The sequence below is a fragment of the Symphalangus syndactylus genome, chromosome 24 (genome assembly GCF_028878055.3).
Source record: "Symphalangus syndactylus isolate Jambi chromosome 24, NHGRI_mSymSyn1-v2.1_pri, whole genome shotgun sequence".
NCBI classification, from domain to species: Eukaryota; Metazoa; Chordata; class Mammalia; order Primates; family Hylobatidae; genus Symphalangus; species Symphalangus syndactylus.
The window spans coordinates 56,546,871-56,559,343 of record NC_072446.2 but is presented as its reverse complement, the minus strand read 5'-3'; the positions used below and the strand labels follow the sequence as shown (position 1 = coordinate 56,559,343).

General features: G+C 48.8%; 1 protein-coding gene across 4 annotated transcripts in view; it reads left to right on the top strand.

Annotated features, from left to right (window-relative positions):
* Positions 1 to 12,473, top strand: part of SLC24A3 (solute carrier family 24 member 3) — a 600,086-nt gene that overhangs the window by 399,829 nt on the left and 187,784 nt on the right. For all 4 annotated transcript variants that reach the window (XM_063634165.1, XM_063634166.1, XM_055265457.2 and 1 more), the window contains one exon: positions 3,676 to 3,752. In XM_063634165.1, coding sequence (XP_063490235.1) covers positions 3,676 to 3,752 — 77 coding nt within the window. The remainder of the gene's footprint in view (positions 1 to 3,675; positions 3,753 to 12,473) is intronic.

Here is a 12,473-nt window from a genome sequence, read left to right as displayed (position 1 = left end):
GGGTGGATGTCAGGTGAAGTTTGCTAGGTGAGTATTTAACCTGGTCATTCTTTGCACATTGCTATTGGCCATCAAATAAGACTTTTTATTGTTCTTGAGGAACAGTGATTCAAAACCATTAGACTGTCCTCTGCCTTGTCCACCCTGACCCTGGAGCTCCCACATTCTACCCACATTCAACTCGGTGAGGAGGCCCACAGTGCCGGCCGCTCCATTCACAGGCTCTGCTGCTGACTGTGCCAGATTGGAGGCTCTCATTGCCCCATGGAGAATTTTCACACACTTCCTCATGGCCAGCTGTGACTGCTGACAGGAGGAGACAGTTTTGATAGAGGAGCTCCCAGCTGGGCATGGATCAGAGAGCAGGCCCTGGAGAGCAGACCAAGATCAGGTCACTGGTAAGCTGCCCACTCCTTGAAGGGAGGAAAGGGAGGGTTGCTGAGCCTCCAAGGAAGGAGGACCCTGAAGAAGCTCCTTGGTTTCTCTTTGGCTCACCCCTGCCCGGCCAGGACTTTGGGCAGCTTCTGGGTGGACTGTCCTGAGCCAGCAAGGGGCCCTTTGGGTCCTGCTCCATCCAGGGCTCAGCCTCCAGTGTGTCTTCCCCAGGGGTCCCAGCTGGGGCCACCATGTGGGGCTGGCATGGAGACCCCTGACAAGAAACCTCCTCCACCAGAGAACCAGGCCCAGTGGGATACACATATCCACAGTTGCCTCATTCAGCCAGTTGCTGTTCATGTTGTGGAGAACTGAAACTCAGAATGCCTGGATTCAGAACCCAAGCCTGTCACTTACTGACGTGGTGTCCTTGGTGGAACAGATGTGCTCTCTGGTCCTTGGTGGCCTCTTGCACGGGGCAGCAGTGAGGCAGGAGAATAGAGCTGGGCTGGGGAGAACCCAGTGCAGATGTGGATGATGCTTATGGGGTGACTTTCACTCCTTTCCTGTGCTCCCTCGGTCCCTTGTTATCGATCATGGAGGAAGCTTGTGGGGTGGGAAGTAAAGAGCTAACTGGATGCCACATACCTGTACCCCCCGTACCCCTCACTGATGATTGGGGACCTCAAATAAGCGGTTTCCACACATGATTCCTTTGCTTGCCACTGCCCCAGGGCATATGACTGGCTTGTTTCCCGTGGGTGATGGCTGTTGTGATTGATACATTAATTCAGCATCCCATCTCTAGCTTCCAGCTCTGGGACTAGGAGAACAATAGGAGAGGTGACCTTTCAACCCTAGGACTGGCCAGTGCCAAAACACCCTGTGGCAGCTACACTGAAAAATGCAAAGAAAAAAAAAAAAAAAGCCTATTGCTTCGCCTCCAGGAGTGTGGCAGCTGAATGTAAATCAGGTCAAATCCTCTTTTGGGAGGAGGTCACAGAAGGAAGAGGTCAGAGGGCAGAACGGAATTGCAGATCCATGCAGGAGTGGGGTGGCATTGTGAGGGGCGTCCCCAGCCCTGGGTTTGCCAGGTGTGCCGCCCTTCTCCCACTTGCCAGCCATGGAGCCCAAGCATGTTGCCCCGTCTGTCTTCACCTTGGGTTCCTCATCTACAGAACTGGAATAATAACCTGTTTGGGAGGATAAGATGGGATCACAGGGGCAAAGTGCAAGGTACAGTGCTTGCCAGGAGCAGGTGCTCAATAAATGCTCACTGTTGTCATCCCTCTGCCCCTCACATTAATTTCCAGATCGTGGTTTCATTTTGGTCCCCAAGGGAAACTCCTCCAGGCCTCTCCCAGTTTATTGGTTGTTCAGAGGGGCTCCCTGCAGCCTGTTTAGAGCAGCTTCAGCTTAGAAAAATCCTCCCATAATCATGATGTTCCTGTCTTTTCTTGTCTCCTTTTTTGTGTTTAAAGGACCAAAAAAAACTAGAGAGTGTGATTAGCTAGACATACAGGTGGGTCTTGCTTTTTTTTTAAAAAAAAAAAAAAAGCTTTTTTGGGATATTATTGACATACAAAAATTGTATATGCTTAAGGTATACAACTTGATCTTTTGATATACAGATACATTGTGAAATGTTAACCACATTTCAGTTCATTAACATATCCATTCCCTCTACATAGTTACCATTTATGTGTGTGTGTGTGTGTGTGTGTGTGTGTGTGTGTGGTGAGAAGATTTAGATCCACCCTCTTCGCAAGTTTCAAGTATATAATGTAGTATTTTTAACTCTCCCCCACTTGCTGTACATTGGAAGGTGAGCCTTGCTTTATGTACTAGACGTACCCTTTGGCCCAAACACCTCGTGTGGCTCCAACCCAAGACCTGCACAATGCCTTAAGCCAGTGCTGCCTTGGATGCAGAGAGCAGAGCCTTTTCAAGCAGTGACCGATAGCTTGTGTCTTGCACAAATCCTCTGGGCAAGCCAGGGGTCCCCAGCCAAATTGGGCCTGGGTGTCTCAGAGGTCATCCACTCACTCCTTAGCACTACTGTCTTTGTCTCTTCTCCCATTCCTGGCTGCACTGCCTCCCTCATGCACAGTGCATCCTGGAGTGACCTCCCAAGTAAACCACATAGCTCCACATCCTTGTCGGAGGGTCTGCTTTTAGGGGAATCCAAAATAAGACAAGTGGCAAGCAGGTATCCTCTAGCATATCCTCCCCATCAAATGGTGGTGGTTTCTCTAAGGACTTGCTAGAGAAAGACTTGGAGACATCATCAAGCTCAGAGGGAAAGACTTCTTTCAGCAGCTGGTGATGTCTGCCCATGTGGGGCTGTGGGTGGGGGTGGTGTGTGCTGCTTCCTGCCACGCCTGATGGGCACATCCTCCAGCAAAGGAGCCATGGATTCCTATCGGAGGGAGCACAGGAGGCTTCATAAAGGAGAGGAGATGTAAGAACCTGCCCAGAAGGTTGATTGGATTTTATGAGAGGAAGGGACAGGAGGCCCAGTTAGTGGTGGAGGACCTTCTTGGGACCGTCAGTTCACAGACTCCAGCTTTCATCTCAAGGCAGAAAGTTTTGGAACATTGAGAAGGCATGAACATCCCTGTGGTTGGCATTCTGGTCCAGCCACAAATGGAGGTCAACTTAGAAAGGGGAGCAGAGGGAGGGAGCAGGGAGGGGGTTGTTCTAATAGCACACGAGGCCCACACCCTAAGCCAGGTCAGGCAAAGTGGAAAAGGAGCACAATGAAGACCCACTTAGAGCAGGGGCCTCAAATCTATCTGAGCCACAGACCCTTTTGGTGATCCTGTGAAGCCTACAGCCCCCGCTCAGAAAAGCAGTTTTCAATGCATGCGTGCAGCAAAGTACATAAGGTTACACATGGAAACTGACTGTGTGGAAATGAAGCTGTCAAAATATTAGAAAACAAATTTGCAATATAGTAGTTCACGTGCTTCCTCATTAACACTTTAAGTCATAGGTGGTGACCTAACAACCACCATAAGATTGAAGCAGTGGGTGAAAGCTGCACAAGTATGATGGCATGATGTGTTATGAAAATATCTGTGGGGCCGAGCCCCAGGTTCTGCTAACACTACTGTGGTTGGCTGCCCACGTTCTTATCTAAGGAAACACTAAATTCTGGTTAGTTTTGTGAACTTAAAGATGTAGGATCTTTTTGTCATCCAAGTTCGTGGACCCCATGTTAAAACCAAGACTCCCAGACCTACAGCACTGAAAATGTGGTCACCTGTGCTGAGACGGTTTTCTTTCTCTGTTCTTTAGCCCTGCATGAATTCCCCAATGACATCTTCACCAACGAGGATAGAAGACAAGGCGCGGTGGTCCTCCATGTGCTCTGTGTAAGTACCCCTCTGTGCCTCTGCCTGGAGGGTCCATAGGCCAGGCCTAGGGGTGTGGGGTGTGGCACCTGACGTGCCCCCAATGGGTTCTCTCCGCCCTCCTGTTCACACGCTGCCTGGTGGGGGTCCTCCGAGCCCTGTAGGGGGCCATCACCAAATGGAGATGAAAGACTGCAGCTTTCGAAGGTGGAGCCATCTGTTATGCACTTTCCCTTCGTGTTAGTGCCCAGAGTGTGGGCTCTAAAGTCAAACAGCCCCACTCTCCATGACTTAACCCCTACTCTCTGCTCAAACACCACCCTCTTGGGGAGCCCTTTCCTAACTGGCCTTTCTGAAATGCCGCCGTATTTCCTCTTACCCTGCTTTGTTTTCCTCTATGCTATCTGCCGTTGCATAGTTATTTGCTTTTCAACTTTTCACCCTCGCTCACACGTAAGCCCCATGAGAACAGGAACTTGGTTTTGTACACGGCTTCATTCCCAGACCCCTTCTTGGCATGTGGTAGGGACGGAACATTTGCTCACTGAGTGGATTATATGTAATGGCAACTGGCACCATGTCTGACACATACAAGATGAACAAGAAAAGCTTGTTCTCTTCCCATCTGGCCTCTTACTTTCCACCACTGCCCTAGCATCTTCTGCGACAGAGCCAGTGGCTCTAAAGTCTGTGGTCCCCTTGTCCCCATTTGGAGGGTTTGGGGGAGGGCATATATGTGACGATGTCTAAGGAGTGGACAGCTGTCCAACAAGAAATCTCTGAGCCAAATTCTCAACTAGGTACATTACTGCTTCCCCATCTCTGCGGCGTTCCCTCCGCCTTAATTCCATTCTAGTTATTTATCGCTGTGAAACGAGCTCCCCACATTCAGTGGCATGCCCGGTCACCATGTTGTTTTGTTGTTGGGTTGTTTGTGCTGGGTGTTCAGAAGGAGCACAGTGGGAATGCTGCTCCACGGAATCCAGGGCCTCAGATGGGCCGACTCCGATGGCTGTGGCTAGACCAGTGGTCCTAAAGGGTTTCTCTCTCCCGTGCCTGGTTTGTGGGGTGGGATGGCTGAAGGACTGGCTCAGCTGTGGCTATTGAGAAGAGCACCTACAGTGACCTCTACAGTGTGGCAGCCTCAGGCAGTCGGACTTCCGCATGGCAGCCCAGAGAGCTCAGAAAGGGAGGGTGACTTAACCTTGAAGTCCCACGGTGTCATTTCCACCGTTATAGTCACAGCCCACTGTGATTCAATGGAGGGGTCAGAGAACTTGGTTTCAGCCCACAGCTGGAGCAGGTCAGCAGGCACAGCCTGGGCTGTAGAGTCAGAGAAGACATGGGCTTGAAGCCCACTCCTGCTGGCCTTTCTTTATGTGTCACTTCTGGGAGGACACTTGACCTCTTAAGACCCACAAGCCACCTTGATCTTGACTCTCTTTCTGGGTAAAATCAATCAACTCTTCAACTGGTCTCCCACTCCCAAAAAAGGGAGCATGAAAGGTCTCTTTTCTACAAGGACATTCTCTAAAAATACCAAATGAGTAAAGAGAGCCTTTGCAACCCCCCAGCCCTCCCTGCCTTTCAGGGAAGTTGCGTGCACTGAGCCATTAATATGGATGTCACCTTCGGCACCAAGGAGGCTACCCTGTCGCAAGGCTGAGGAGCCCCAGGCACAGAGTTGGATCCAGAATTCCCTGGCAGCTGTTAGCATCCTGATGCTTTGACATCTGAGATGTGAGATTTCCACTCTGGACCCAAACACTGCGTGTTTTCATCCTCCTGAAGAGATGTTGTCGCCTGCAGCTGCATGGCCCTTTCTCCCCACCTCCATCTCCCCACTGGACTCACGGAGTCATCAGGTGGAGGTGGAGGGGGTTCATTTTTCTTGCTCTTCATGAGCCCAGGATACCCAGGAAGGTTTCTGCTGTCTGTGGTAGTGCATTTCCAGGCTGGCAGAAAGGCAACATGGACACAAATGCATACTATCCTCCTTAAACACTTCCCTAACGGTGGGCATGAGTCTACATGTTAGCACTTCATAATCACTGGAATCCAATGCCACTGTTAGCCCCTGCCCTGGGCCCTACACTTTAGAATCCACAGGGCAAGGAGTTCATGGACCAAGGCCAGTGCCCACCCCTTCAAGATTATGTTCCAAGCACACAGAAGCCCAGAATTCTATACCCAAATAGCCATGAGCCTGCTGCCAAGGCCTGTGCAGGTTTTCTCCCTGGCTCCACTTCTTGGAGGGAAGAGACCCAAGTGGGGCAAGCTTCAACACACAACATACATGCCTGTAGTCCAATGTGAGGCCAGGTTGGCAGAGCAGCAGGGCAGAGACAAATGTTTGGGTGGACCTACTGGTGCCATCCCCAAAGCCCAAGACCAAATCTTGTTATCCTACCCACTAGAATATAAGCCCCCACCACCAGAATGTAAGCCCCAATAAAGAAGCCCCTTTGTACTGTGTCCAGCCATTGAATGCCTGGAGTTGCACAGTCACTTTTTGTTCAGGGCAGGAGTAAATTATTCCTTCTATCCCCTTCACCTTCCATGTTGTGCAGCACATTTAGGATGCTCAGAAATTGTTAAACAAACATCATTGGATGTAAGAACTGCTGGAAGGGTAACATCTGGCATTTGACTGGCCAGCAGAAAACAGATGAATGCACGGGTCAAAGCTGCAAGAAGTGAAATACAGACTTCCTGCACTTGGACATCTAGAAAGCATTTCTTGAGCCCCTGCAGAGTAGTGCTGGGCTGAGTCCTTCTAGATGCTCAGGACATGGCTTCACTCTGAAGGAACCTGCTGTCTTGTGAAGAGAACCACTTATGGTCAGCACCTGCCATGCACCAAATGCTGATGAGGGTCTATACAGCCTGCTGTGCTGTGTGGGAACTTAGAGGAGGCACCTCAGTGTCAGGAAGGCCGGATGGTGCTGTTGTTGAAGAGTGGGCAGGCAGATTCCAAAGGAGCATGGAGAAAAGGGACTCCACACAGGAATGGGAAGCCTCATGGTCAGAGACACAGAGAGGTGAGAGTCAGGGAGTCTAGAGAGGGCAGAAACCAAGGGTGTGGGTGGTGGAGAGTGAGAGAGTATTAGCATGGAGAGACCGGCAGGACCTCACATGGGAGGCACCACAGGTGATTTAGCTGCTGCGTTGGAGTGGTGGGAGATTCCTGACCTCATTGTCCCTCCTTGCCTAGGGTTTGTGCTGCATTAGCTCAGGCTTCACCCGAAGTGACCCAGAGTCATCTGCCCTACAGTCAGTTGAGAAGAGCCCAGGCAGGACATAGAAAAAGGCTCAGGGCCATTTGGGCAGGTGATCCCAGAGTCCCAGGGGCCCTGGGGAATATCCAGGAGGGAATGTGGAGGACAGAATGTCCCCAGGAGGCTGTCTCTAGGCTCCTGAAGAGCTGGGACTGCCTTATCCAGGCAGGGGAGTGATGGCCTTCTGCTGGAGGGTCCCAGCGGGGTGTCCTGCCACCCCAGGCTTCCCCCAAGAGAGGGCCATGGGGCTGTCTTTTCCTGGGGTTCACTGCTCTTAGTCATGGATCTGGACCGGAGGGCCTAGTCCTTGCTGCTCCAGTTTGATCTGAAACCTGATCACACTCAGCATTGGCACCTACACTCAACCTGCCCCTTTCCATTTGGGCCCCATAAGTTTGCTTTGCTCCTAAGGCTTGCAGCCTTCAGCCTCAGTTTGGGTAGAGGTCTGGGGACACAGATTGTTCTGACCCCTTGATACACTCTTTTAAACCTTACATGACAAAGCATGCTTTCTTTTTTTTTTCTTGTAGATACTTCCCTGTTTTGTGTGTGCTTTGTGTGTGTTTTATGTGTGGCTTTGAACAGCCATTTCTGGTTCAACTTTCTGAACATCGCAGCTTGAATGTTCCGTTGGATCTTTCGTGTTTTGTGTGTTTCAGAAATCCCAAGCCTGAGAGTGCACTTTTTAAGAGAGGTTTCTGTTCCTTCTGGCTGTGTGTCATGTATGGTTTCCTTACTAGTGGGGAAATCCATGATCTTGACAACTTTTTCAACAAAAGATAGCCCCAAGAAAACACTTGTCTTAGAACTTGCTTTATATCTGGTCTATTATAACATTGAAACACTAAAAGCAGGATTTCCTGTCTTTGAGGAAATTTGCACCCTGTAGATTCATTGAGCCTGTGCCAAGTAAAGGAAGAAGGCTATGAATAATTTTCTAGAATTGTAGTTTGTTTGTGATTTATCAAGATCTTGTGAAATTTTGCTCATTATCCCCATGACACAAATAGCTGAATCTTGGAGATTATAAGACAAGCTACACATTTCTCTTCCAGTAAGAAGCTTTAAATAATCAATATTTGGAATTCTTTCTCGAAGTTGGTGCGGGTGGCAGCCTATATTTAAGAGATCAAACTCCACAGCAGGAATGAATACTCTCTGCACACCTTGTCAGCTTTCAAAAGTATTCTTCCTAAGCTTTGAGCCTTGCTTTCCAATTTTTAATGTAATTCCTCTCTTCTGGCAGGCAAATATTTCTATATGCTTGTGTGTATGAGAGTAGAAGGTGTCACACATTTGAAAATTATTCTCTATCCCATACCAAGGCAAGCTCTTGTTAAGTGAGTCTGTTTGGTAGGAGGGCTGCTAATTAGTCCAGCAACCCAGACCTGTCAATAGATGTGCTGGGAAAAGACATATCAAGGAGAATATTTTCAATGTGCGTCTTCATTTTCTAAACCCTAGGCACACCCTGAGATGTCCCATAGGAAACTTGGGAATTCAGGCAGAGGGGACTTTTCCCTCCACTGAGCTGTTGGGGTTGCTGCCATCTGCGCCTCCTCAGGTTGATCAGAGTAGCAAAAGGGATGTTCTGGCCACATGGGAGGTCCCTGGCCATCTGCCTTAGGCCCCTTCTGTTTAGTTTTAGGGACTCCCTTGTTCACATCTCCATCTTCACACTCCTGTGTCCAGTGCCCATTAGGGGCTCATGTTATTAAAGGAGATAGGCTTTCTACAGCGCGGATCATTCCAGAAGTCCAAGCAGGATTCTTGAGCTGAGCTGAGCCGTCAAGCTGGGGCTCCCTACAAGTGGAGGTTCTCCAACAATGAGGAAGAGGACCATTAATGTCACTCCTTTTGGTGTCCACATGGTGAGGGTGTCCAGGGCATGATCTCAAGGTTGGTGGTCTCCCCTGTCCCCTGCCTCAACACCTGTCCACACTTCTTTCTTCCTCCCCTGGACCCAGGGAGTTTTATCTGGTCTGGGAATTGGGGAATCTCACTTATGAGCTTACATCCAAATTCTCTGTTATTCCTAGATCAGCTTTTAAACTTCAGAATGTGCTTTCTGTCTCATGATCCCATTGTGACCTCCTTGCTCCCCAAAACTGCAGAGGAAGCTGATTAGCACTGGAGGGCAGCCTTTGGTATAGAAGCGATGAAAGTGATTGGAGTACTGGGGAAGGAGGGTGGCTAGTCACATCTTATCCTCCCTCTGGCTTTGTGGTTTTCAGGTCCATTGTCTATTTCTGAATTTTGTGGTATTCCTAGCTAGCAGAGTACCCAGGTGACCTGGACCATGCTTTTCTTCCCTCCTTCCCTCCTTGCCTCCCTCCCTCCCCACACAATCCTTATTCTCTCAGAAGTGTGTCTCTGCCTCCACTCTGGCCCTGGCTCTAGCTGGTGTCATCTTTTGTGCACCTGCCCTGCTTCTTCAGTACCTCCCGGCACTGGTCCGTTTCCTAATTTATAGTCCCCAGAAGTCTCTACTTATTGGCCCAGCTCATACTTTTCCTGCCTGGCCATGGGGTGACCATCCCCTATGGGTTGACTCCCCCTGGGTCAGGTCTTAACCAGTCAGTGTGACTGAATCACACAGGTTTCCTTAGGAGGCCTGGAGGGAGAGGAGTCTCAGCTCCACAACCCTACCCTCCCATCCTCAGCAAAAGTAGATACTGATGTGGATGTGTTCTTGAAGGAGCATGAGGCTGGGACACCTCCTGGGAGAGCCCAGGTTCCAAGTGGAAAGGGGCGCCTTCCTCCCAACTGACTGCTCCTCTTTCAGGCCTGGGGGAGGAGAGGAGGAGGAAGCTCTTCTTTCTGGAAGGAGCCTCACCAAATGGATGTCATTTCCTGAGGTCTGAGGTTCTTCCAGTTATTTCTGCTGTTTAATTTTAATATCTGAAAGAATGATTTCCCTGGGTGCACTCGCCTGGGCCCAGATTGCTTTTGTTCAGAGCCAAAGAATAAACTAATGATGCAGTAGCCAGTTCTTAGGCGGGCAGAAGACCAGGGTCCTGGCAGGAGGTGCGGAAGGCCCCTTTCCCAGCCCCCATCTCCTCCAGTATTTTGTATATTTAAGCTCACTTTCCACCTCACTCCCAGGGGTATTTTTTTTTTCATGGTCTTTCAAGGATGTCTTTTCACTTTTTTGGCCCTAAGACTCAACTCTCCATTTGTAGGCCATCAGTGTCTAGCAGACCTTCCCCAGCTGTCCAGTAGTCTAGATCTGTGCTGTCTAACATGGTAGCCACTGGCCATGGGAGCTATTGAGCACTTGAAATGTGGCTAGTGTGAATGAGGAGCTAACTTTATTTTATTTTTTTTTAATTAACATAAATGTAGACAGCCACATGTAGCTAGGAATCACCCTAGAAGGCCTAGCGATGAATTCTAATTCAGAATCTTCCCTTCTTCATTTATGTCATCAACTTGAAATCAAGAAGCAGAGATGGCTGGAGAAAAGGTTGTCAGAAAAGAGACACTGCTGCTTTACTCAGTCCTCTCAAGGCCTGGCCTGGCTTTAGCCATCCAAACAAGCAGGATGTATAGAAGGCACTGCCAGGCCACCGGGCTTACCAAAACAAGGGCAGGATGAGATGTTCTGGTAAGGAGGAAGGACACCCAAATTAAGAGCCAGAAAAGCATGTATATGACCAACAAGCTTCCTGCTTTGGAACAAGCCCCAGAACTTCTCCTGATCTCAATATCCACATCAATAAAGTGGGAACCCATGGTAGGTGCTCAGTCAGTGTTAAGGTTTTTGATCTTCACCGTCTCTTCCCCCGCAAACACCACCAAAGGCAGTTCAGCTGTGCTTGCCAACCCCATCACAAAGCACCTCCTGTCGCAGGGCCAGAGCCCAATCCATTCAGATGCAGCTGCCCTCCTTGTGAGCAACAGAACGGGGTGGCACAGGAGGCCACTCTGCAACTGGTATTGCCGCCATGCCCAGGGCTCCAGGAGAGGCTGCTCCTGCAGAGTTTTTTTTTTTTTTAACTGAAAACAATAATCATCTATATTTATGGGGTATAATGTGATGTTGTAATTACATTGTAGAATAAGCAAATCAGGCTAATTAATATATTTATCACCTCACATTCTTATTTATTTGTGATGAAAACATTTAAAATCTCTTTTAGCAATTTTGAAATACATATTATTATTAACTATAAAATAGGAAAGGGAGAAGTGAAATTGTCTACTAATGACATGATCTTGTATGTGGAAAACCCAAAAGATGCTGCCAAAAGGCTGTTAAAACTGATGAACAAATTCAGCATAAAGTTGCGGGGTACAAAATCAACATACAAAAATCAGTATCGTTTCTATACACTAAAAACAAACTATCTTCAAAAGAAATTAAGAAAACAAATTCATTTACCGTGGCATTAAAAATAAGATAAGAGTGCATTTAAACCAGGGGGGTTTGAAATTTAGGGGGACCTACATGATCGGGTCAGAAAGGTCCCAGCAACAACTCACTTGCAGGGCAGACGTGTTTAGTTAAGGGATTTTACTCTGGAAGAGAAAAATGATTAGAATAGCTTGTGGAATTTGCAGTTTACTCTTGGAAAAGTGCTGAGCTTGTCCTTAATTTATCAGTGTCAACACAAAGCTAAAACTGGTGTCCAGAGAGGATTAGCACAAAGAGAGTAAATTATGTTTCCATACATCAGTGATTTAAATCACTGCCTCACCCCCTTGATCATGAGACTTAATTCAGAAGGCCCAGGTCTAATCATTCAGCCCCACAGGCCCCACAGCTTGCTGGTGGGTTGATATCCTAGGACCTGAGCTGGATATAAAGCATGACGGTTTAGAGCATGCCCTTGCAGTGAAACCCATCTGAGTTGTAGTCCTGAATTTTCCACTTTAGCTTGTAGCCATGGGAAAGCTGTTTTGCCTTCCTGAGCCTCAGTTTCCTCATCTGTCACAGCACCCACCTCATCAGGCTGCCTTGAAGAACACACGAAAGCAGGTAGATGAAGCTCTTGGCAGAGTGTCTGGCACTGAGTAGACGATGCCTTACCTGTCCCCCCCGCTTAGTTCTTGCTACCTCTGCTTGCCCACCCAACTTTCAAGTTCCAGCCCCTGCAACTCTCGGCATTTTCTGGACCCCCACATCCTATTCTACCTGAATACTGGACAGGCAAGAAGTGCCGGGAAATCAGCAGCCCCCAGAAGAAGGCCTCAGACAGACAGGGGATTGGTGGTGGATAAATGTCTGTTCCCTCTTGCTTCAGCTGGGCTAACGGAAACGCATGTTCTAGCCTGCCCCCCAAAGTACCCCCAAAGGAATAAGCCCTCGCTGTCTGCCCCAGTGCCCCACTTGGTAACACACCTTTATTAGATGCTCTACCTGCCCTGACTCACTTCCCTGCTCCTCTTCTGGAACTTCCTGGGATCCCAATTAAATGACATGCACTGAAAACCACCTGCTTCTGAGGCACAGCCTCCATAG